The 26440-nt window shown below is 29.3% G+C and overlaps 7 protein-coding genes across 7 annotated transcripts; 3 read left to right on the top strand and 4 right to left on the bottom strand.

Annotated features, from left to right (window-relative positions):
* Nucleotides 1-787: 787 nt before the first annotated feature.
* LOC130895988 (zinc finger protein OZF-like) lies at nt 788-2659 on the bottom strand. The gene is made up of 2 exons (XM_057803693.1): nt 2314-2659; nt 788-2205 (listed from the first exon to the last, which is right to left on the bottom strand). Exons 1-2 carry the CDS (start codon nt 2588-2590, stop codon nt 905-907), a joined length of 1578 nt encoding a protein of 525 aa, XP_057659676.1. The 5' UTR covers nt 2591-2659; the 3' UTR covers nt 788-904.
* Nucleotides 2660-3664: 1005 nt separating this feature from the next.
* LOC130895991 (zinc finger protein 501-like) lies at nt 3665-5885 on the bottom strand. The gene is made up of 2 exons (XM_057803697.1): nt 5455-5885; nt 3665-5097 (listed from the first exon to the last, which is right to left on the bottom strand). The coding sequence occupies exons 1-2, from the start codon at nt 5711-5713 to the stop codon at nt 4076-4078; spliced, it is 1281 nt and encodes a 426-aa protein (XP_057659680.1). The 5' UTR covers nt 5714-5885; the 3' UTR covers nt 3665-4075.
* A 252-nt stretch (nt 5886-6137) lies between these two features.
* On the top strand, nt 6138-8343 carry LOC130895990 (gastrula zinc finger protein XlCGF28.1-like). The gene is made up of 2 exons (XM_057803695.1): nt 6138-6538; nt 6849-8343. The coding sequence occupies exons 1-2, from the start codon at nt 6244-6246 to the stop codon at nt 7898-7900; spliced, it is 1347 nt and encodes a 448-aa protein (XP_057659678.1). The 5' UTR covers nt 6138-6243; the 3' UTR covers nt 7901-8343.
* A 453-nt stretch (nt 8344-8796) lies between these two features.
* LOC130895992 (zinc finger protein OZF-like) lies at nt 8797-11198 on the top strand. Its single transcript, XM_057803698.1, has 2 exons — nt 8797-9336; nt 9694-11198. Exons 1-2 carry the CDS (start codon nt 9078-9080, stop codon nt 10677-10679), a joined length of 1245 nt encoding a protein of 414 aa, XP_057659681.1. The 5' UTR covers nt 8797-9077; the 3' UTR covers nt 10680-11198.
* Nucleotides 11199-11824: 626 nt separating this feature from the next.
* On the bottom strand, nt 11825-14571 carry LOC130895986 (zinc finger protein OZF-like). Its single transcript, XM_057803692.1, has 2 exons — nt 14302-14571; nt 11825-13668 (listed from the first exon to the last, which is right to left on the bottom strand). Exons 1-2 carry the CDS (start codon nt 14462-14464, stop codon nt 12227-12229), a joined length of 1605 nt encoding a protein of 534 aa, XP_057659675.1. The 5' UTR covers nt 14465-14571; the 3' UTR covers nt 11825-12226.
* A 130-nt stretch (nt 14572-14701) lies between these two features.
* On the top strand, nt 14702-15713 carry LOC130895993 (zinc finger protein 782-like). The gene has a single exon (XM_057803699.1). It carries the CDS (start codon nt 14868-14870, stop codon nt 15663-15665), a length of 798 nt encoding a protein of 265 aa, XP_057659682.1. The 5' UTR covers nt 14702-14867; the 3' UTR covers nt 15666-15713.
* A 1607-nt stretch (nt 15714-17320) lies between these two features.
* LOC130895832 (zinc finger protein 91-like) lies at nt 17321-24055 on the bottom strand. Its single transcript, XM_057803383.1, has 5 exons — nt 23483-24055; nt 21563-23261; nt 20713-20763; nt 19791-20083; nt 17321-18975 (listed from the first exon to the last, which is right to left on the bottom strand). Exons 1-5 carry the CDS (start codon nt 23748-23750, stop codon nt 17321-17323), a joined length of 3966 nt encoding a protein of 1321 aa, XP_057659366.1. The 5' UTR covers nt 23751-24055.
* Between the last annotated feature and the right edge of the window lie 2385 nt (nt 24056-26440).

Here is a 26440-nt window from a genome sequence, read left to right on the forward strand (position 1 = left end):
GTAACCTTAGACATCTTGATATTTTAGCAAAATTCCTGGAGTTACGATAAATGTTTTTTCTAACGCGGTATATTAAGTATATTATAAAGATTTTAAAAAAATTGTCTAACCGAACTGCTTATGGAGTTCTAGTGGTCATATAATTGCAGAATTTTGTTATTTTTCTAACCTAACCACCTCTAAATGCAACAACAAACGCAGCCAGACTCTAAAGAATGTAGTTGCATTCATTCAACACTTCACCTCGAAAGATGTTCATGCTAACAGTGGGCTGCACAAGACACTGAATTAAAGGGTCACTGTAACTCCCGGAATTTTGGCAAAAAACCGGCTCTGGTGTTCTGGATCCCCAAAAGATAAATCAAGGTCTAGATTACGCTCTGAATCTGCCAAACTGGCATCAATATGCAGACCTCGTTTAGGTACAGGATCGAGGAAGTGTAGATAACGTTCTATAAAATCTAGATATCATTCTGGTTACAGAAGTTCTAGATCGGGTCCTAGAAAACCGGACTCTAGATCGCGATCTGGTACAGTTTAATTAGAAAATGAAGGAAATATAAATACGGTTGAAATATAACACTTTGCTGTAATATATTTTCTGGATGCACTTTCCATTTTGAAATTGGTGTTGGAATTATTTCAACAAACAATGTAATTCATAGCGAATTATTTAGGTTATCAATATTTACACTACCTCTGAAAATGGTAACTTTGTTATTGAAACAGTGATGATTTTTTAAAATAATTGTAGGTTAGGATCTTATGGGAAATGAATAAAATAAAATTTGAGTTTTTTTTTCTATGGATGTATATTTTTTATGAAAACAATTTCATTAATATGGGTTTTCTATAACATGAGTGTGTGAATGTGTAGTCAATTGTATTTTCTGTCTGAAAGGTTTCAAACGTCACATTTGAACTGCTCTTCACCTATGTGACTAAACGAATGTTTATTCAAACTGTTTTTCCTTGAAAAACTTTTTTGACAAACGTCACATTTGAATCGCTTTTCTCCGGTGTGACTATATAAATGTCTATTTAAATTATTTTTTTGTGAAAAAGTTTTTTCACAGATATCGCATTTGAATGGTTTTTCCCCAAAATGGGTTTGTAAATGTGTGGTCATTTGAATTTTATGTAAGAACGTTTCTGAGCATATGTCACATTTAAAAGGCTTCTCTCCTGTGTGTATACGTGAATGTGAAATTAAACTAGCGTTCTGTGAAAAAGTTTTCAAACAAACGTCACACTTGAACGGCTTTTCTCCAGTGTGTCTACGCATATGCGTATTCAAATTATTTTTCTGTGTAAAAGTTTTCAAACAAATGTCGCATTTGAATGGCTTTTCCCCTGTGTGAATACGTAGATGTGTCATTAAACCATTTCTATAGGAAAATGATTTCGAACAAATGTCACATTTGAATGGTTTCGTCCCTGTGTGACAACGAAAATGTTTGTTCAAACTATTTTTACAAACAAAATATTTCGAACAAATATCACACTTGAATAGCTTTTCTCCTGTGTGTCTGCGTTTATGTAGAATTAAGTTGTGTTTATAGGAAAACGGTTTCAAACAAACATCACATTTGAAAGGCTTTTCCCCAGTGTGGTTAAGAAAATGTTTGTTCAAACTAGATTTACGTACAAATACTTTCATACAAACATAACATTTGAATGGCTTTTCACCAGTGTGATTATACAAATGCCTATTCAAATTGTTCTTTCTTAAAAAAGTTTTTTCACAAAAGTCACATTTGAATGGCTTTTCTCCAGTGTGAATACGCAAATGACTGTTTAAATTTCTTTTACAAGTAAAAGATCTCAAACAAATAACACAATGTAAGGGCTCTGATTCTATACCACTATCCAAATGTATATTTGAACTACCACCATCTACAAATGATTTCACACCCTCATGTATTTGTGAGCTCAAGTTATCAGTGACATTAAACTGAGTCGTGGCTTCCACTTTCACTTTATGTTCAACTAATTCTAATTCATCTTTTACATTTACAAAGTTTCCAGGAATACATTTATCGTTTTTTTGGTGTAATTTAATCTTATTTCGTTTTATACAATGATTTATTGAAATATGACATAAAAATTCAACTCTTTTCGTATATAAATTCCCACAAAACACACATATCATTAACCCCAAAGCATTTGGTTGAATATATTTTCCCCTCCTTAGCAGTCCTGTAACTGTTAAAGAAAACTATAAGTTAAAAAAATCTTGCACCCAATTATCAAATAAAAAATTAAATCGCAATATGAATGTACTAACGAATTACAAAACCCTATCAAACTCACCTTTTGCTTTAGTTCGCTTTCCACGATAAATTTTTGTATACTTCAGTGTGTTTTTAATGGTAGTTTGTGTACTAAAAATGTTTGAAACTGCATTTACATGATGATTAAATATTCCAACTGTTTTCAAGTTATCATTTATTTCTTGTTTGATTGAATGTACATTTATATTTCGAATGTTAAACACAGATAATTCGTCAACTAATTCTTGTTTCACATCAATATTCGATAGGATATCATCGCGGTTATCAATTTCTTCTTTAACATTTTGAATATCCATTTCTTTCTCAATAACCTCTTATAACAATAACAAAAGTAAACTATTTAATCAAGATCTGATCTGACCAATAGAAACTATTACAATCAGATGCTATAGCTGTGTTCGCTTATCTGTTTCCGAATCAGTTTAGAACCATTCCCGGAACGAGATTTTTATCACAGTACAAAATATTCTAAATGTTTAGTAATTGTTATCCACGATTTTTACACTAAATTTTAATAGTAATAAACTATTTATACGTTAAAATGTAAAAAAATATAAAAACCACAAGTTCCACTTGCTCATAAAGACTAATCATAGACAATAATGTGATGGAAATTAATAGATTTCGTGGCCCTCATGATTTCGAACATTTAGTCAAGTTGTAAAAAAGAAGACGAAAGTTTGACGTGACAATATGTCGCATGTATGATGTTGAAATAGATTAATGTTCAATTGAGAATAAAAATATTAAAATAAAAGATATACATAACTTATTAACCTTCGAGCATTTGGTTGAATATATTTCCCTTTTCTTAGCTTTTCTGTAACTATGAAAGAAAACTAAAAAAAGCTCAAAAAAATCTTGCACTTCATTATCAAACAAAAAATCGATAGAAAAACATTGTATACATCAATTTCTTTCTTAATATTTTCGTTATCCATATTTTTTCTCAATACCCTCTTGTTATATTTTGTTTTCTTGATAAAATAAATTTTTTTATTTTTAGTTTAAATTTTTTAATTTTCCCTCATTTCAAAAGAAATTACCTTTTCGGACTTTCCCGAGTGAATCACGACTCATTTACTAATCCGAAAAATAAACTGCAAACCAGCAAATCCGTCAACTTCTAACATTGACAAGTTTATTAGCCAAAATTACTTTCCACGTATAAACATAGCTTAAGGGATTGTTTCGCAATCATTTGATAACTGATCTATCTGATCCAAGATCGTAGTTATTATTTAACTTGTAAAAAAGAAGAATATAGTTTAACAAGTCTTATGTAATAATTATTTTATTTGAAAATAATAACGTTCAAATAAATATCCACTGAAAGTCTGCAAACCCAAAATAAAAATAATAACAGGAATAGAAATAAAACTCAATTTTTTGTCAAATAATCATTTATTACATTATAAAGTAAAAATTCAACTTCAATAAAACAATACGAATTAATTGCATTGCAGTGTGTTATTTTCCTTATGTTAAATATTTACTATTAATCTGAATCATTGAGAAGGGTTTTTGAGCCCCTCTGAAGTATTTGCAATTCTTATTCTGGTACACTTTTATTGCAATTACATATCTCTCCGTCATATGATTTCACACTTATCAAGCCTTTTAAATTTATAAAAAATTAACCATTCGATATTTTGAGAACGTTACTTAAAGATGGTATTCAGTTCCTAAATAAAAAATAAACATTTACGACCGGACAATCAATGATTTAATTGCCCACATGGATGTTTGTTTTAATACACTTTCTCTTTCAACAAGTTCATTCACATAGTTTTTATTTTGTGAGTTTTAAGCAAATGTTTATTCAAACTACATTTATATACAAACGATTTCAAGCAAATATTACATTTGAATAATTTTTCTCTTGTGTGACTTAGTAAATGTGAATTTAAATGACCTTTTTGCGTAAAAGATTTCATACAAATGTCACATTTGTATGGTTTTTCCCCTGTGTGAATACGTGAATGTGCAATTAAACTGGTTTTCCGCGTGAAGGTGTTGAAGCAAATGTCACATTTGAACGGCTTTTCTCCTGTGTGAATACGTAAATGTTTCTTCAAACTACTTTTCTGTAAAAAAGTTTTCAAACAAATGTCGCATTTAAAAGGCTTTTCTCCAGTGTGCACAGACAAATGATTGTTTAAATTGATTTTGTACTGAAATGATTTTATACAAAAGCCACATTTGAATGGTTTTTCTCCTGTGTGAATGCGTGAATGTGCAATTAAACCGCTTTTCTGTGAAAATGCTTTTAAACAACTATTACATTTGAAAGGCTTTTCCCCTGTGTGTCTACGAGAATGCGATTTTAAATAATATTTTTGTGAAAATGTTTGTAAACAAATATCACATTTGAATGGTTTTTCTCCTGTGTGATAACGAATATGTACATTTAATCTACTTTTATGAAAAAATGATTTCAAACAAATGTCACATTTAAATTGCTTCTTTCCTGTGTTAATATGCGAATGTTTATTTGTATTAATTTCTTCTTCAAATGATTTGGAAACTTCATGTACACGTGAGTTTAAATTATCTGTAACATCCGTGGTTTCCTCCACTTTCAATTCATCCTCAACTATTCCAATTTCATCTTTTATATCAAAAATACTAATATCACTTTCATTTTTATGGTGAAATTTAGTTTTATTTCGTTTTATACAATGATTTGTTGAAATGTGACATAAAAATTCCACTCGCTTCGTGTATAAATTCCCACAATATACACATATCATAATCCCAGCAATGGTATTTGATTTAGTATATTTTCTGTTTCCTAGCAATCCTGTAATGTTTGAAGATATTTTTTTGGAAAATTTGTATAAAAAATTTATATATTTCAATTTTATAATCGCTAACAAGAGTAGCATTTTCATACAAAAATAGGATTATTAATTTGGGTTGTAATGCAAGAATGTACTACTCAGACATCAAAATGATCAACTCACATAAAATGCAGTCAAAGTTATTCTTGAAACACTAAATGAACTGGTAAAAGAAAACAAAATACCCCTAAGTTTGGTGTAAGTAAGGGAAAGAAATTGATACCTTTTGCTCATTATTGAACAAAAATTGAATAATTACATCCTGCTCATAATATTTTTAAGTACAACTCCAGATATTAAAAAAAAGTTCAATTTACCTTTTGATTTGGTTCGCTTTTTATGGCTTTTACTAATACTCTTTTTTGTCTTATTAGCTGCATCCACATTATCAAATATTTTAACCGTATCTAACAATAAGTTAGCAGTTACCCCATGTAAGACTGGTTGATCAATTTTTCTATTCATATTTTGATTTTTTAGCGTAAACACTTCGCCAATAAATTTTTGTTTTACATCGATATTCGATAGGAAATCATCGTAGACATCAATTTCTTTTTTATTATTTTCGATATCCATTTCTTTCTTATTATCCTTTTGTTATATTTTAGTTTTCTTGATTAAATTACTGTTGAAAAAATCAACTTAATGTGAAAAACGTAACCTAAATGCAATTTGATTATTTATATGATTAATCTGATAATTTAAGGAATTATTTCTTCTTCTAGATTAATATTCGTAATCAATTGATAGGTGATATTCTGATTCAGGATCTTAGCTTCCGAATAGCCCTTTCACAACATTTATGCAGCTACGTAAAAAACAATTTAAATCTTCATTACTTCTGTTCGCTGATTAAATTCCGAATCTTTTTAGAACCAAATTAAAAATTTTCTATTATTTTATAAATGAAACATTGTAGTTTATGATTAAACATATTTGACTTTATCTATGGATTGCAAGCAACTGTGACTAGCTTATCCAGGCTGTGACTATAAACTATAGTATAGAGATAGAAGAAGAAATAAGTTTCGATAACTACGTTTATTTAATGTTTGCTTAATTCTATATTTCAAATAACATTGGTTTCAATTGTTTGGAAATCTGATATGGAACAAAAAGTCCTCAAAAAAGAAGTCGATATGCACGTTGATTTAGTTCGCAATATGGACATTAAACAAGAAATTAAAAACGAAGTACCTACGGCAACATTCCAAAATGTATTTATTGATAGTATACATAACATAAAACAAGAAATTATTGATGATTCAGATACACACCAAGCAATCGAAGAAACTACGATTGTAGGCAAAACAGAAGAGAACGAGTCTCATAAAGCGAATGAAAAAAATTTTGGAAATAAATTAAAATATTTAAAACATCGAAGACGAATTATTTCGAAAGGTATGTTAGAATTTTATATTTCTAGTATTTTCAGCTAAGCAAAATTATAGAATTGTTGACAAATGAAAAATGAATTTTGATATTTTATCGCTATAGAGATATTTCAAATTTTTTTATATATTTATTTTAAGTTTTTTGTATATAACCAAATGTAACTTAGTGGATATACCTCGTATCGTTTAAACCGGTTTTTCAAAATTTGTCATATACTCGTATTATTTAAAATGTGTATAAATTGGAAGAATGTTCAAATTTTTTATTTTTTATAGAAACTTTCGATTTAAAATTAGTTTGAATTAATTTTTTTCAGAACTACTGAAAACTGGGAAACAAATAAGCTCAAATACTATCGGTGGGATTAGAATATGTGAGTTTTGTGGAAATTTATACACAAAACGAACACAATTCATTTGCCATTTCTTTACAAATCATTTTATTAAATTACAAAATAAGAGGAAATTTGACCCTCAAAATATTAATAGCACAAATATTGTATTAACTAATCTCAGTTTGAAAAATGAAATAGTTGAACATGATTTAAAGTTGAACGATAATATCCATGCTCATACAAGTGGAAAACCATTCAAATGTAACATTTGTTCAAAAACTTTTTCTCGAAGATATGATTTAAATTTGCATATACGTAGTCATAATGGAGAAAAGCTATTTACATGCGACATTTGTTTCAACACATTTTCCCGTAAGAGTAGTTTAAATTCCCACGTGCGTATACACACTGGAGAAAAACCATTTAAATGTAACATTTGTTTAAAAACTTTTTCTCGGAGATATGATTTAAATTCGCATATACGTAGTCATACTGGAGAAAAGCCATTCACATGCGTCATTTGTTTCAACACATTTTCCCGTAAGAGTAGTTTAAATTCCCACATGCGTATACACACTGGAGAAAAACCATTTAAATGTGATGTTTGCTTAAAAGCTTTTTCCCATAAAAGTCAGTTAAGTTCACATGCTTATAGTCACACAGGAGAAAAGCCATTCAAATGTGACGTTTGTTTGAAAACATTTTCCCTTAAAAGTAAATTGAATTTACATGTTTACAGTCACACGGGAGAAAAGCCGTTCGAATGTGACATTTGTTCGAAAACATTTTCACAGAAGTCTAATTTGAATTTTCATTTACGTATACACACAGGAGAGAAGCCGTTCAAATGTGACTTTTGTTCAAAAACTTTTTCACAAAAATATTGTTTAAATTCACATTTTTATAGTCACACAGGGGAAAAGCCATTCAAATGCGACGTTTGTTCAAAAACTTTTTTACATAAGAATAGTTTAAATACACATATCCGTACACACGCTGAAGAAACCATCCAAAAAAATATTTGTTCAAAATAATTATAATGTAATAAAGGCACGCCTCATATAACAACCAAATGTAATTTACATCATCGGTGGTTTTAATTGAAAAATAACTGTGTATATACAGTTCAAACTTATTTAAAAAATATTTATGTGTATATTAATTCAAATTACCCGCCTTCTAATTTGACTTGTGTTGACAATTGATAGTTTTTGTATCTATCTTCATAAGACTAATAATTTATCTATGTGGTATGATGGTAGTCTACTTAAAACATTTATGTAATACATATATGATTTAAACGAACAATCTAGACTCTATAAAAAGAAGCAGAATTAATGTATTTTGAAAAGTATGCGTAGTTCAACATCCATGTTTTAAACAAATTTATTTATCTATTACTTAACGATATTTTACGTAGGTAATGTTAAAATATCATATATGTAACTATTACTAATAAACTGAATATTCTTGAGAATTTAATATTTGATTTATATAAAAACCACATCTTTAAAAAACAAAGACAATTGTGACTCGTTTGTCCAGACCATGCGGTCTATTATATACAAATAAAAAATAAGAATGAAGTATTTTTAGGAGATAATTGATTTGTTATTTTTTATCTCATTCACGGTTAATGTATTTCGTTTTAATTTTATTCATTTTAATCGTTATTTGATGTAATTGAAATGGAGAAAACAATTAAAGATTTTCCATTTTACGTGGTTATTATTTGAAATCTTCCTGGTAAAAGGATCAACTATAGAATATATGAAACTATTATTATTAAAGATCTTAATTTTCTTTAGACTTAAGAAATGAAGTAAACTTAATTAATTGTTAATATAAATTCTTCAAATGTCAACTGCTATTTTCTTCTTCTGATCAATATTTTCATATGAGATAATAATTAAATCTTCAACCACATCTTATAAAAAGAAATTAATTGACTTGAGACAAGTTTAATGTATTCAAATTTGAGTTACGGATGGGTCTGCCACTATATGTGGAAAAACTGTGAATTTGTGTATTTGAAAACGATTTCCCTGATTTTAAATTCAACTGCTCCAAATAGTAGCTTAATTATCCAGACCATGTAGGCTATTATATAAATATATTTGAAGAAGAAAGAAGTATCTATTTCCACGTTTTCTTCAAGTATTCAGTATTAATATTTTGATATAATTAATATAAAGTAAAAAACGTTAAAAAATGGATACACAACATGGGTTTGTTTGTAATATTGACATTAAACAAGAAAAGAAAGACGTAATGCTTCCATCAACTTTTCAAAATGTTATTAATGAGAGTACGCATCTTATAAAACAAGAAATTGATGACGATATAAATATAATTCCTGTATTTGAAGATTATACGACTGCAGGTAAAACAGAAAGGGGTAGTTCCCTTAAGATTAATATACATAATGTTAGAAAACAATTTAAATATGGAATATCACCTAAATTGAAAAGTAAGTAAAACACATTTAATGTCTATTTAGAAGCTTGTATTTTGTGTCAGAATCTTTATATGCGTAGTATCTTAAGTTTTTTTTCATTACCATAATAGTCAAGATTAGTTAACAGTTAAATTTTATATTTTATTCGTACAAAAATATTTAATGGTCGATTTGAAATCGATGTGAAACACTACTGAACTTCAGAGCACTGCACCTGGGAGTTCTGAGTTCCCCAGTATCACAGCTAGAATGGGGGACATATAGATCCTATTGGTCGTACATTGTTCGATATATTCTAATTTTGGCTACTTTCCATATTTCATTCATATGATGTTTTGTTTGTATTTCTTTATATGAATGTTTTTTTAGAACTTTTTAAAGATGGTAAACACTTGAATACCATTGGTGGGATTATGATTTGTGAGTTTTGTGGAAATTTATTCACTAAACGAAAAGAATACCTTTACCACGTTTCTATAAATCATTTCATGAAATTGAAGAAATCCAAATTCTACCGAAAAAAAAATCGCACTAAAGGTAAAGTAATTAAAAACATTTTTATCAGAAATCTTCAATATGATGTGAAAAATGAAATTGAAATAGTTGAACATAATTTAAAAGCTGAATTAGAAGATAACGCACCCACTGATGATGTCCTCGATCGAAAAGAAAAGCCATTTGAATGTGATAATTGTTCAAAAACTTTTTCACGAAAATATGCTTTGAATTTACATTATCGTATTCACACAGGCGAAAAGCCGTTCAAATGTGACGTTTGTTTGAAGACGTTTTCGCAGAAATGTTATATGAAATTCCATTCACGCATTCACACTGGAGAAAAGCCCGCCAAATGTAATATTTGTTCTAAAACTTTCAGGCGGAAAAGTGTTCTGAATGTACATATGCGTAGTCACACGAAAGAAAAACCATTCAAATGTGACATTTGTTCGAAAACTTTTTCGCACAGATATTCTTTGAATATACACATGCGCAGTCACACAGGAGACAAGCCGTTCGAATGTGATATTTGTCTGAAAACTTTTTCCCGGAGCAGTCATTTAAAATCACATTCTTATAGTCACTCCGGTGAAAAGCCATTCAAATGTGACATTTGCTTGAAAATGTTTTCGAGGAAATATCATTTAAGTACACATTTGCGTATCCACACAGGTGACAAGCCCTATAAATGTGATGTTTGTTCGAAAACTTTTTCGCGGAAAAGTCATTTAAATTTACATTCAAATATTCATACAAGAGAAAAGCCGTTCAAATGTAATTTTTGTACAAAAACGTTTACGAGAAAATATCGGTTAAATTCCCATTTGCATATTCACACAGTTGAAAACATACAGTAACAAATATTTTCCTATAATCACAAGTATTTCCATACATGTGTGGAAAATTATTGAAACTAAAAAATATTATGGATATTTACTTTCAAAATATTCGTTTTTTCCACTTATATTCAATCTAAATCACCAAAAAAACAAACAACAACAATATACACTTAACATAACCTCACTCATATCTGTCAATAATTATGGACCATTCCAGAATTGGCGAAAATCAAGTATCACTAGAAGGCGCTGAATTTGGCTTCTATGTAAGGGTGTTTTATGCTGTTTAGTTTTTTTATATGTTTTTAAGGATTTTGGTAGGATTGTCTTTATGTTGGTAATTTCCGTTATTTCTAATAGTGATCTCGATTTAACCGTGAACCAAGTTAATATATAATATTTTTCACGTTTTTCATGTTATTTATGGGGGTATGTAGGCGATCGAGCTACTACTCATTCAATATTGGTAAAAACAGTTTTCTTCCTAATTTATTTTGGATTAAAATGTCAAGTTATGTAATATACTATCACCTACAATATAATTTTTTTATATACCTTGTAATACCTTTCAACTGTTGGGGTCAATTTATAAACTTTTACGTTCGCGCTCACGTTGGCGCCTTCGTTCGCGTTCAACATAAATTAAACAGATAACGAAGTGTGATTTATAAACAAAAACGCCTGCATTCGCCTTCCTATAGTGCTTCAGATTTCCAGAAGGTTTGAACAATCGTCATAGATAACCATACATGAAGACATTTCATCTTTAAAATTAAACGAAATCACTGAATTGTTAATACTTATCATATAACCCTCGTTTATTTATAAACATGGATAAGACTATGTCCCTATCAATTTGTTCAGTTTTTAATCTAGTGATCGTGATTGTCCGAATATGATGCATAATCAGCATATATGATTTATGAAGTGTACGTTCTTTTTTCAAATTTTATCTATGTTTGAAGATAATTTTACTTTTCCGAATGTTGTGTTGGTTACATTGAGAATCGGACATCTGTCAATTTCAATATGCAAGTGTAACTCTTAGGAGATGATTGTCGATTTATATGGATAAACAATGAAATCAGTTAAACTTGTTTTTTGTAGTAAGATTTTTATCATAAAGGTTGTTGTGATATAATTTACACAATTAAAATTTCGAATTACTTTGAAATGAGTATATTTTGCAAAATAAAACGTTACAAAGTATTACGAATTACATTTTTCATACCTGAATAAAAAATGATTTAAATAACCAATGTTTCGTATTAACATTGTAGTTTTTATACATATTTTTAATGAAAATATTGTTTTATTATAATTTGTAATTTATGTGAGTGTTGTTAACCAAGAAATCTTAAGGCCGTGTGATATGTAGTTTCCGATATTGTTCTGTGTATAGTTTTTAATAATAACAAATACTGTATAAAGTCATTTCGATTTCAAATACTGTACAAAAATACCATCCCCTATCATATTTCTGTACAGTATAGGTCAAATATCGTGTTTATATTTGAGGTTCAACCTAACCTAATAACTCATTATGAATGTGCATTCGAATTGTTTTATTGCGAAAAAGTGTCACATTTTTCATCTGTATGATTTCGCATATGTCTATTTAAACTTCTTTTCCACGAATAAGTTTTTAAACAAATGTCGCATTTGAACGGCTTATCACCTGTGTGTATATATGAATGTTTTGTTAATGATCTTTTCTGTGTGAAAGTTTTCAAACAAACATCACATTTGAATGGTTTGTCCCCTGTGTGACTGAATGTATGTAGATTCAAACTTTCTTTACGTGAAAAACGTTTTAAACAGATTTGACATTTGAATGGCATATCTCCTGTATGAATGCGCAAATGTGTATCAAAAGTTGATTTCACCAGAAAAGTTTTTAAACATTTTTCACATTTATATCGCTTTTCATCCTTATGAATTTGCGTGTGTATATTCAAATTGCTTTTTTGAGAAAAAGTTTTCTCACAAATTTCACATTTGTATGGTTTTTTTCCTGTGTGAATTAGAACATGTTTATTTAAATCACTTTTTTGCGCGAAACATTTTGAACAAACGTCACATTTATAAGGTTTTTCACCTGTATGGGTACGAACATGTCTGATCAAAGTTATTTTCAGAGGAAAAGTTTGCAAGCAAAAGTCACATTTGAACGGCTTTTCTCCTGTATGACTACGCATATGATCCTTCAAACTAATTTTATAAGGAAATGATTTCATACAAATAACACATTCGAATGGCTTTTCTCCTGTATGTGTGAATATATGCATATTTAAATTACCTTTTTGGGAAAAAGTTGCCAAACAAATATCACATTTGAAAGGCTTTTCCCCTGTGTGACTACGCGCATGCGTATTCAATTTACTTTTATGGGAAAATGTTTTCAAACAAAGGTCGCATTTGAAAGGCTGTTCGTCTGTGTGACTACGCATATGCACATTAAAATTACATTTGTAAGAAAACGATTTCAAACAAATCTCGCATTTAAACGGCTTCTCTCCAGTGTGAATACGTGTAGTTAAACCACCATTTTGCGATAAAGTTTTTGAACAACCGTCGCATTTGAATGGCATAACCAAATGCTTGTTCAAACTAATTTTATACAGAAAATATTTCATACAAATAACACATTTGAATGATTGTCTTTTTAATTCCAAATCAGTTTCAGAACACATATTTGAACTACTTCCTTCCTCGTGTACATTTAAGCTTAAATTATCAGTTGAATCGAACTGATTCGTGGTTTCTTGCAACTCTACTTTCAATTCATGTTCAACTATTTCAATTTCATCTTTCACATCAATGTTTTCCATTATACAAGTATCATTTTCACTTTTATGGTGAAGTTTAATCTTATTTCTTTTTATGCAATGATTTTTTGAAACGTGATATAGAAATTCTACTTGTTTAATGTATAAATTCCCACAATATACACATATCATTAACCCCTTAGAATTGGGTTCAATAAATTTTCCATTTCGAAGTAGTCCTGTAAGTTTCAAGACAATTGGAATTAATTTTTCGAAATTGTGCTACCTACTACATGATACAAACATGATTATGTCACTAAAGTTAGCGGAGACAAAAAAACGTGAAAAATTAAGTGCCATATTACAAAATTTTCAGCTGTGATAGTTTTTGAGAAATTAGCTGTTCTGCTAACTTTAGAAAAATGCTCAATATGTACAAAATCGATATATTATTGAAGTAGAATGCTTCCATAATTAAATGCTCTGTTGTTCAATGATATAAACAATTTTTTTTCCATTGTTGGACGAGAGGGAAAAATCGAGTTTTCAGCAAAACATTATCATAGGTGAAGAATTATAGGCTTGTTAAGGGCTGTATAATAAAATGCTCGACTAATGTTAGATCATTTTTTTTGTAACTTCTCCCAAAAATTCAATTTGTTTCTCAGTATTTAATTAACATGATTGTAATCTGTAGATCAAAATATAAATCTGTCATGAGAAGTTTTTTACCCCCTACTGTATAATTTGGAAATTTAACACATAGCATATATTGCTGCAAGGGAGATACTATAAATAAGAAATTTACAATTTTACCAATTTATAGTTAAAAAAAATGCAAACATATGTAGCTATTTATCAATTCAACTCACCTGGTGATTTTGTTTCATTCCCACAATTAATTTTTGAATGTTTGAGTTTGTTTCTAATAACATTGTGTTGATAGAAAATGTTTCTTTTCGTTTCAACTACATTAACAGAATTAATATTTCTAACCTTATTTGAGTCATCGGTCATTTTTTTTGTATTATTCATATTAAATATAAAATTATCGTGGATATTTCTACCCTATCAAATTCATTTTCAATTACGCGTGAACAAAAAAATTGTAGGAAAATAAGAAAATAATCCCCAAAACTAATAATTTATTCTTCTTCCGTTTCTTTATTGTGAACTCTATTAGCTAGTTAAACAAGTCACATAAATAAAATTTCAGTACATAGAAAAATAAAAATTATGATTTAATCTAATAAATTGATATTTTAAAAACCATATAGCGTTATATTTTGTTAAGAATAATTTCGATATTAATAGTCATCAATTTAAATACATACAAATATGTCATATAATCCATTAGAATTAAACATACGACAAGTTAAAGAAGAAGAATATGACTTTTTAAGTGAAAGAATTTTCTTATAATGTAAATGAAACAAATATGGAGCAAAACGTAGTTAAGGAAGAAATCGATATCCACGATGATTTTGTTTGTAATATGAACGTTAAACAAGAATTAATAGACGAAGTGCCTGCTTTTCAAAATGTAATTGATGGTAGTAAACATCACATTAAACGGGAAATAAATTATGACCTGAATCCAGTTCAAGTACTAGAAGAACCTATGATTGCAGATGTAACAAAGGAAGACACCTTTCATGAGGTTAAAATAGAGCACGATAACATCGAAAACGAACATTTACGCACAGGAGAAAAATCGTTCAAATGTGATATTTGTTTGAAATCGTTTTCGAGTAGGAGTGGTTTCAGAAGACATTCACTCACTCATACTGGAAAAAAACCAATCAAATGTGATATTTGTTCCGTATCGTTTTTATGGATGAGTGAATTAAAAAGACATTTACTCATTCATGGGCGAGAAAAACTATTTAAATGCCACTTATGTGGGAAATCGCTTAGTCAGAAAGGGGACTTCAAGAGACATTTACATGGACACACGGGAGAGAAGCCATTCCGATGTGATATTTGTTTGAAAACATTTTCCGAAAAAAGATATTTAAAGGATCATTCATTCAGTCACAGAGAAGTGAGAGAAAAGCCTTTTCAGTGTGATATTTGTTTGAAATCTTTTCTGAGGAAATGCCAACTCTTAACGCATTCACGTAGTCACACAGGAGAAAAACCGTATAAATGTGAAATTTGTTTTAAATCATTTGGAGATAAAACTTATTTAACCAAACATTTACGTAACCATCCAAGAGAGAAACCCATAATATAAATGAATTTCAAATTTGTACCAAATAAAAGAAAAACTATGAATTTTAAATTTTTTTATTGAAGAATAGGAGTGAATATTTAAATATTAGATCAATATAGTATAAAATGTGTTACATATTCTTTTGTTTAAAACATAGAGTCAATATTACAAGTACAAAGATCATTGTTTGGAAGCTTGTTAAAGTGAAGCCAAATCAGGAAAATCTATATACCATTCACTCTACTCTCCTTTGATTGATTGGATTTTGAATATTAATTCTATGCACAAAACACCAATAAGAAGTGAGTATATAGAAATAAAGAGTGATAAACGAATGCTTTCTTTTTCTTCCAATATTACAATCCCACTTTCATGTTGTTCTCTGTATCTTTAATATTAACTCTATTATTTTGAATGATGTAACACAAATTGATATCATTTAGTGGATTTTAACATTAAGGTTTATTTTTTTTGAAGGTATTTAATGTTCCTTATAAATAGTTTCGAAAAAAGCCCTCTTATATTATTACCAAAAGTCGAATTCATAAATATATACGAAATGTTCAAAGAGTTATGTTCTTCTTCATTTTTTCTATTGAAATTTCTTTTGTTTTCAAATTAGAATTTCGTTGTACCAAATGTATAGAGACTTTTTTAAGTAAAACTAATTCAAATTTAAAAGTTTTATAATTTAATTTTTGTAGAATAGACAATCTTAATAAAATTAATACACTTCTTGGTATTAATGTGTCTATGAGCTAAAATCTACAACTGGTAGTTCAAACGATTCAATCTAGGCGAAAAAATAGAAGAAGAATTTTGATTTATATGTTGGTTAAATTTTTTCCAAACATCCTTTATTAACTTTCCATTTACATTAAAATGAACTAAGACACTCACTTATGTGAGTATCTTACTTTCTAATACTGCTAACTGAATACAAGTGAGTTGATACAGATTATTTACATCAATCACTGTTTCCAATAATTTTGTATTGTCCACTTATTTGCTTATTTTGATGAAAAAAATCTGACAATGTGACGTTCTCAACCCCAATTTCAATCAGAGTTCACAAAATTCATTAAAGCACACGGTCCACAAGCTTGTGGGTAAAAACTCAGTAAGGTCTTAGTTCTAATACTAAAAAGGAACATGCATTGAATTGAATTACGACATCACAGGTGAGAATAATCGGAATTTTGTGATAAATGGAAAGCAACTATTGTTTTTATAAAATAGTCTGCCGTAGGGAGGTTAATTTTGTTGTGATTTCCATGTTCCAATTTAACAAACACTACAAAACCATAAATTATGTCAACCTGAGTAAGTAATTGGAAACTAAATTAAAAAGATTTGTTTAAATCAGAACATGAAAATCACATCAAATTTGACGACGCCGAAAACCCAGTTGATATTATTCAAGAAATTACCTTTTTTTTTCAAATTCAATTCAATTCAATCTAGCATTTCATTTCAACAGCCCAGAGCAAAAGGGTTAAACTCATAGGTATTGGTGTAAACACTGAACCAAAGCGATTGAAGAAAAATTGTAAAAAAAGATCCATAAAGATTTATTTTTGATAATGTTACAGCAGCTGTAAGTTACATAACTTAAGAAATAAATAATAAAACTAATATTATGAGGCATTAATTGAATGTTCTTGTATAAAGGGATGTTAATTTGTGTTAAATTTATCAAAATAACCCAAATGTGCATTCGAATTGTTTTTCTGTGAAAAAGTGTCACATTGAAATGGATTTTCACCTGTATGATTTCTCATATGTCTATTTAAACTTCTCTTCCATGAATAAGTTTTTAAACAAATGTCGCATTTGAATGGCTTATCACCTGTGTGTATATATGAATGTTTTGTTAATGATCTTTTCTGTGTGAATGTTTTCAAACAAACATCACATTTGAATGGTTTCTCCCCAGTGTGACTGAATGTATGTATATTCAAACTTTCTTTCTGTAAAAAACTTTTTAAACAGATTTCGCATTTGAATGGCATATCTCCCGTGTGAATGCGCAAATGTGTATCAAAAGTTGATTTCAGGGGGAAAGTTTTAAAGCAAATGTCACATTTATATCGCTTTTCATCTGTATGAATTTGCGTGTGTATATTTAAATTGCTTTTTTGAGAAAAAGTTTTCTCACAAATTTCACATTTGTATGGTTTTTCTCCAGTGTGAATGAGAAGATGTTTATTTAAATCGCATTTTTGTGAAAAACATTTTAAACAAATGTCACATTCGAATGGTTTTTCACCTGTATGGATACGAATATGTCTGTTCAAACTCATTTTCAGAGGAAAAGTTTTCAAACAAATGTCGCATTTGTGTCTATTTCCTTCTGTATGAATTTGCGAATGTAACGTTAAAGTATTTTTTTGTGAGAAAGCTTTCAAGCAAATGTGACATTTGTATGGTTTTTCTCCTGTGTGTACATAAAAATGTTTATTCAAATCGCATTTCTGTGAAAAACGTTTCATACATACATCACATATGAATGGTTTTTCCCCAGTGTGGATACGCATATGTCTGTTTAAACTGATTTTCCTTGAAAAATCTTTCAAACAAACGTCGCATTTGAATGGCTTTTCACCTGTGTGAATATGCAAATGTTTTCTTAAACAACTTTTCTGTTTGAAAGATTTCTTACAAATACAACATTTGAATGGTTTTTCCCCTATATGACTATTTAAATGTGCGTTTAAATTATTTTTCTGAGCAAATGTTTTCGAACAAATATCACATTTGAACGGCTTTTCTCCAGTATGTATACGCATATGTATGTTGAAACTCATTTTCAATGGAAAAGTCTTTGAACAAATTTTGCATTTGAATGGTTTTTCGCCGGTGTGATTCAACAGATGTGTATTCAAATTATTTTTCTGAGCAAACGTTTTTGAACAAAAATCACATTTGTACGGCTTTTCTCCTGTGTGGATACGCATGTGTATGTTTAAACTTACTTTTTGACGAAACTTTTTCAAACAAATGTCGCATTTGAATTTTTTTTCTCTTTTTCGTTTGAGGAAATATGGAATTTTCCGACTTTCATTTTTCAATTCCGGTTTCAAATCATGTTCAAGTATATCAATTTCATTTTTCACATCTCCATCTTGATTTCTAGGAATGATGAGATAATTTCTTTCACTTTTTATGCAATTTATTTTTTTCCGTTGAAATTTCTTCTGTTTCATAAAATGATTTGTAGAAAAGTGAGAAACGAATTCTTTTCGTTTGGTGTATAAATTTCCACAAAATTCACAAGTTATAATTCCAGCAAAAGTATGAAATTTCACACGTTTTTCACTTTTTAATTTATCTACAAAAAAAATAAAATGTAAAAATTCTAAATTTCTCTATAGAATCAGAAATTTTTGAACTTATACTTTTGAAAGTTGTCAGTGTGCTTAACATAAGTCGGATTCCAGAAGAAAAAGGTGTGTATCATTGAGAGTTGACTAATTGACAACACAGTATTAATGTCCAACAAGAGCCTAAAGAAACGTGAAGAGAGGCTGTGAATGGCTGGACAGTCAGAAGAAAACTTAAGACAGTTAACCTTGAGCCAAAACGGCCATTTACTGGCCTCAAATTAACCTCAGTCCATTAACGTTTTGCCAGAGAATATGTTAATGGGGATTCATTTTGTTCTAAGACGAAAGTAGATTGTATCTGCATAGTAGCAATAGATGAGGACGAGTTTACAGAAGTCCTGAAGCGCAGTGTTGCATAAAAAAACAAGTGACTTTGGAAGCCAAAACCAAGTGCAATGGAGCTTCGGAATTAACCGCGGACCAATACATAGAAGAAATTTTAGGGGATCACGTCGTTCCCTATGCCAGTTTCATTGGCAAAAAAGACCACTTATTCTAAAGCTAAGACTAATGGTTTTGTTCATTATAAAATAATTATGTACTGTTTGGGGCAATTCGTCGAGAAAAGACAATTCCAGTCACTAATAGCAATGAGAGTTTAATTTAAACCATGATAAGTAGGTAATCATTGAGCAATCTAACTTTGCATTAATGGAGCGATGTATTAAAAAAAATCATCAAGTTTTCTTGAATAAAACACTCTAAAAATAATACAAGCAATATTTATGTAATACAGACAGATATTAATGAGATAACTCACCTTTTGATTTCGTTTTCCTTCCACATTTCACTTTTGAGCATTTAAATAAGTTAATGTTATTTGCACATGTATCAATATTATCAAATATGTCCCTTTCTGTTTTAACTGTAACCATACATTCTTCAAACGTGGGAATTGTGTTGAAATCCTCGTTAATTTCTTGTTTAATAGGATTTATATTTTGAATAGTTATAGGTTCATCGTAACTCAATTCTTGTTTTATATTTATATTCTGATCCAAATCATTGTGGGTATCAATTTCTTCTTTAACAATCTTTTGCTGGGTTTCCATTATGAATTATATCCCATTCGAAATTATTTGTATTTTTATAAAAAAAATAATATAACCTTGCCTTAGCGTGGGATAATAGACAAATGCACAAGTATATTTTCTTCTTTTTTAGTATTATGATCTAAAATACTAGGTTAAGCAATTCAGATTGAAAACATTGCTAGGTCTTTATTTAACGTTAATGTAAATATTTGAAACCAAAGATAATATCTCATTTATATTAGTATAAGTAGTTGTAAACTATATTTTATGAATAATTTTTGTCTGTTACACCATATATTATATTACTAAGTAATAAATTTTGTCTATAATAATGTATGTATGTATGAGAGTCCATCACGATCTTTTAAAAGAAGAAGGATTGTCAATGTCAAAACTATAATTTCATTCTAAATAAATCAACAAAGATAGTTTAATATAATAAACATTTAATTTTTGTCTCTATTTTACCACAGCTTAACTTATATAACATAAGACAATAATAACTTTATAAAAGAAGAATTTCAATATGAAAAAAACAATCTCATATTTACAACAAGAAAATTATTTATAAATCTACAACCTATTCGATTCTTATATGAAATAAGAAATTGAAAACTGGATAAAAATAGAACCATATAAAATTCGAACCCGAGACCCGCAGTTGGAAGGCACGGAGCATCTACATTGAGCCATAATCGACTTGGAATATGCAAGTTGTAATCCGTTTATTAACGTACCATGTTTACCATAAACAATTTGATAAATATAGTTTATGAAATACTTTTTTAATTTGATATGCTTTAAAAGAGTGTTTTTTAGTTTATTTAAACTATATTTATTTTTCACTTTTTAATTTGTTACCACCCTCGAATTATGGCTTTGCTGCTTATATACCTACATCGAGCCAGAACGGTGTAATTGGTAAGGTTGTCTAAGTGCTTAATTTCCAACACGACGATCGAAGGTTTGTGTGTTTTGATGTTGGATATATATAAATGAAAGTGACTTTCCTTTAACCCAACCGGGAGGAGCTGTTGAGGTTGCCTCATTAAATATATTGCCGGAAAAGTCAAGAAAATTTCATATTATGGCCTATAAATATTTTTTAAACTGGCAAAAGGAAAATGAAACCATTACATTTTCTAAATCGACTTTGTAGTATGCTTTATTGAATTATTACATCACACGGAAAGCAAAAGGTTTTTTTTTTTAACTTTTTCTAGCGAAGATATCGATAGCTCTTTAACTACCAATTAATAGTTATTTCCTTATCATTTTGTAATTAAAGGTTGCTTTAATAACGAGCATAATGGGTGCATGTAGAAGTTTATTTAATTTTTTAATTCTCCAACACAAGGGTTTTTATTATTTCCAGTTTTTGGACTATATATATATATATATATATATATATATATATATATATATATATATATATATATATATATATATATATATATATATATATATATATATATATAATTATGTGTAAAACCAAAACTATTTATTTGTGTCACTTTTTATAGAGTTTTCTCCTTTGTGATAACAAGAATGTTTATTTAAACTCCTTTTATATAAAAAAGTTTTGTTACAAAAGTCACATTTGAACGGCTTTCCTCCAATATGAATACGTGAATGGTTGTTCAAACTATTTTTATTCGAAAAAGTTTTCGAGCAAATTTCACATTTAAATGGCTTCTCTCCGGTATGACTACGTAGATGCTTGTTAAAATTGCCGTTTTGAGTAAAAGATTTCCCGCATAAATGGCATTCGAATGGTTTTTCTCCTGTATGGGTGAGCAAATGTCTTTCTATTTTACTTTTCCATAAAAACGATTTTGGACAAATATCACATTTGAATGGTTTTTCTCCCTTGTAATTACACGGATGTATATTTAAATTAAATTTCTGTGCAAAAGTTTTAAAACAAATTTCACATTTAAATGGTTTCTCTCCTGTGTGAACACGAAGATGTCTTAGTAAACTTTTTTTATGTAAAAAAGTTTTTGCACAAATGTCACATTTGAATGGTTTTTCTCCCCTGTGAATAAGCAGATGTTTATTCAAATTAAATTTCATTGAAAACTGTTTATTACAAGTATCACACTTGAATGGTTTTTCACCTCTATGGGTAAGAAAATGTATATTTAAAGTTTGTTTATGTGAAAAAGATTTCGTACAAATATCACATTGAAATAGCTTTTCATCTTTGTGACTAAGCAGATGTTTATTTAGATCAAATTTTCGTGGAAAACTTTTTAAACAAATGTCGCATTTAAATGTGTTTTCTCTTGTTTTACTACACGAATGTAAATTTAAATTACTTTTCTGTGCGAAAGTTCTCATACAAACATCACATTTGAACGGCCTTTCTCCTGTGTGAATACGAATGTGCGTTTTCAAATTACTTTTCTTTAAAAAATTTTTCAAACAAATATCACATTGAAACGGCTTTTCTCCTGTATGAATCCGCAAATGTTTATTCAAATTATCTTTTTGTGGAAAACTTTTCCGACAAATATCGCACTTAAACGGTTTCTCTATTTTCTTCTTTTCTTCTTTGTGAATACTCAAATGTTTGTTCAAGTTGCTTTTCACTGAAAAACTTTTGTGACAAACATTGCATTTGTATGGCTTTTCTCCTGTGTGAATACGAAAATGTGTATTTAAATTACTGTTTTTTGAAAAACTTTTCGAACAAACATCACATTTAAACGGTTTACATTCCATGTGAGTACCCAAATGTTTATTTAAATTACACTTCACTGAAAAACTTTTCAAACAAATGTCACATTTGTAAGGCTTCTCTCCTGTGTGAATACGAAAATGTAAATATAAATTAGCGTTTTTTGAAAAACTTTTTGAACAAATTTCACATTTGAACGACTTTTCTACTTTGTTAACTTGCAAAAATCTCTTCGATTTCTCATTTTCATCTACAATATCTTGAATTTCGTCTTTCAAATCATGTTCGGCTACTTCAATTTCATGTTTTACATCTTCAACTTTCGACTTAAAATTTTGAATTTTCCTCCTAGTTAGAATTTTCTGATTAAATTCCTTTTCATAAAGTAATTTATTTTGTTTTATACAATGATTAGTTGAAAAATGATAAAGGAATTCTATTTGTTTTGTATATAAATTTCCACAAAACTCACATATTATAATCCCAGCAATATTATTCAAGTTTGAGAGTTTTCCTGCAAACAGAAAACTTTCTAACATTTGAAATTTGTATAAAGAATTGAAAAAAAATTCTATTACAAATTGTACATTAGGGTTATGTCTCGTTTGTGAATTACATACAGATATTTATCATGCAAATTTAATATACTGTTGTTAAATCATTATTTTCTCAATCTTAATAATTAACAAAAAAAACTGAAAGACTCCCAATAACAATGTTACGAGTACAACTCACCTTTTGATTTAATCCGCGTTCCAATTTTTCTTCTTAAATTTTCAAATTTGTTTTTATTATGTATATAAACTTCATAAGAATCGCCACTTTCTACTTTAGGTGCAACAATAGATTCTCCAACTACTATATTTGAATCAGTAATTTCTTGTTTAATGCCACAATTTTCCTTATGTACTTCATCAATCAATTCTTGTTTTACATCCATATTCCAAACGAAAACATCGTGAACATCAATTTCTTCTTTAATAACTTTTTGCTTCAAATCCATTCTTTCGGGATTATATTAAATCAATAGTTCTAAATGTTATTTGAGCTATAAAAGTATATAACTTCTTCTTTTTCCATACAATGAGATAAATGGACTAATCGCAGAATAACAACGCCCAACCCTAATTACAACCACGGATGTATATAATCTAAATGTCTGGTTTAAGTACATACAATTATTCAATTTGAAAAGTGTTTAACTCACTGTTATGAATTAACCTATAATTTTTCAAATTTCTTTGTTTAGGAAGCTTCGGTTGTTGTTAAGAGGTAAATTTAGGTTAGGTTATGTCTGCTATGCATTCTAAATGGTTTTATAGCTACAAGTATGTAAGACCGTGATTACAAATAAAAAAGAGTGACAAAGATTGGGTTACCGTGTAAGACCAATGAGAAAAACCATGAAGCGGCCATAATGGAATATTAGCCAATAAGGGAAACGCGCGAAAACTCAAATGGAAACAAAAACCCAAAATTAATTTTTAAGATTTGAAAATTGTGCGTGGAATAAAAAAAATCCAAGTAGCATTTGAATCTATTAAATGTTAGTGTACAATTGTAGTTTGGGAACACAACTAAAATACTGAATAAAGTTTTATATTGAAATTCTAGTTAAATTTCATTATATACACAATAACCTAACTTGAATTATATATTTTTTTTCAGAAGATGAATTATATTGAATAACATGTTTGATGAAAGTAGTTTGCTTTTCATAATATTTTATAATTAATAAGAAAAGAGAAATTTGTTTGGTATATTTTGGGTGGGATGAGGAATTTTTTTATAGTAAAGGGGATTAATTCGATTCGCGCTTCTTTAAAAAAACTATTTCGCAAAAAAATTGAAAATAAAAGGCAACAAATAACTTCACGAAACAAATAAATCTGCGAACAGAAGTTTACAGCAAAAGCATTTGCTTACCCCACGGCGGTAATTTTTAAATGGGTATCAGCTCATTTTGACAGCAACTGAAATCTTCTATCTCATTTGTTCAGACTCGATCCGTTGTGCGCAAGCGTTATGACTGTTGTAAGGAAAAGCTACCACCCCCGGATGTAACCGTTGCGTTTGTGAGTATGCTCCATTTTCGGACATGCGCATTTCAAGTCTAAATGACGGAGACAGATGTATGTATGTCTGCACCGTTGCGTCATCATCCTTTTCCGGTATTATGAGTATCAAATGTGAGGAAAAATAAATGAAATTCAACGTTACTTACTAAACTTTATTTACATACCATAATATCGGATTTAAAATCAATTTTTATAAACAACAATCGCACATTTAGATCAAAAAGAAACTTTTCGTAGCTTTAATATCAAAAAATCTTGTAGTTTACCTAAAATTTTAATGAAACTAAGAAATGTCACAATTTCTCGGTTTTGAAATATATAAAAAAGAAAAAGGAACATCGATTAATTCTAAAGCATAGAGGAGTGGTCCTTCGACACTACGGATCGGGCGGTAATCAATAGAGAACTGAGTTTAGATAGAGTTCCATCTCAATTCGGTGTAATTTTTCAAAATTTCGTTCTGCATTTCCGTCTTTTGATTTTTTTCTAAACTAGTTTAAAGCTAGTTGTCTCGTTCCGCCTCGTTCCGACTCGCCTTCTCCTTCATTATATTCCATATCTGTGAATATTTCACTATAAAGTGATTTTATTTTCTCTGTAGTGATCTTATAGTTCCTTTTACATGTGACGCTTCTTCATTTCTTCTGTATATTAGTAAAATATTGTTTTCATTAAAAAAAAAAAATAATTCGTACAAAAAAAGAAAATTATGTATTAAGTATGTAGTTCGATTCGTAATTTCTAAATCACAAAAAAGCTTAAACTACCATGTTTTGTTAAAAATAGATTCTTCAATTTCCCTTAATGTTTTTCCATCGATAACCATAATAAAAAAAGAAAAACGTTAAACCGAGTGCCGTTTTTTTCTTCAACCTTTTGATAGGTTATAAATAAAAGACAACCAGGTCATCTGAAATGACAGATTTGCGTTCTTGGCCCCCTTCATCATTACAGCCATCTTTAAACTTCCGACGCCATTCACGCACAACACCATCACTCATGAAGTTTTTCCCATACACACGACAAATTCTCCGATGAATTTCTGCAGCACTACCGTCTTCAATCATCAATAATGGCGGACATGTCATAGCACAACGCCGACTGACGTCCGAATGGCGGAATGTGTCGTCTACAACGCATGCCCGCGTAGCGTCTGCACGGACAGATCGGAGGTTGAAAAAAAAAACGGCCTTCGTACAATGGTTGATACTTACTTTATCCTGATATGTTTTTTAACTGAAATCCTCCGGAACAAAGGTTTCAAAGAGCCGAAATCTAAACTTTTGACGTAAAACATTCATCTCAGGTTAATTTCGTTTTTTTTTTCATTCTTAAGTAAGCAGGAGGTCTTCATTCACGATAGGGTCATTGTGCACTATCCATTAGCCCATTTCTTCATGATCTGCATTGGACTGATAGTCGACTAGAGACTGATCATTACCGTTGGAAGGGACTGGCACCACCTCTTCCTAACCTCGCTGTTGATTTTTGTTCCATTGTCGCAAATCTGGTTTTCGGATTATCTTATTCCTTTTCGAAGAAAAAGGTGAAATTATTCCTTCAGACCATAATGCAAACCATACAGTGACTCGTTGCTGGATTATCTTTTACCATT

This window comes from Diorhabda carinulata, chromosome 6, assembly GCF_026250575.1.
Source record: "Diorhabda carinulata isolate Delta chromosome 6, icDioCari1.1, whole genome shotgun sequence".
In the NCBI taxonomy this organism is placed as follows: Eukaryota; Metazoa; Arthropoda; class Insecta; order Coleoptera; family Chrysomelidae; genus Diorhabda; species Diorhabda carinulata.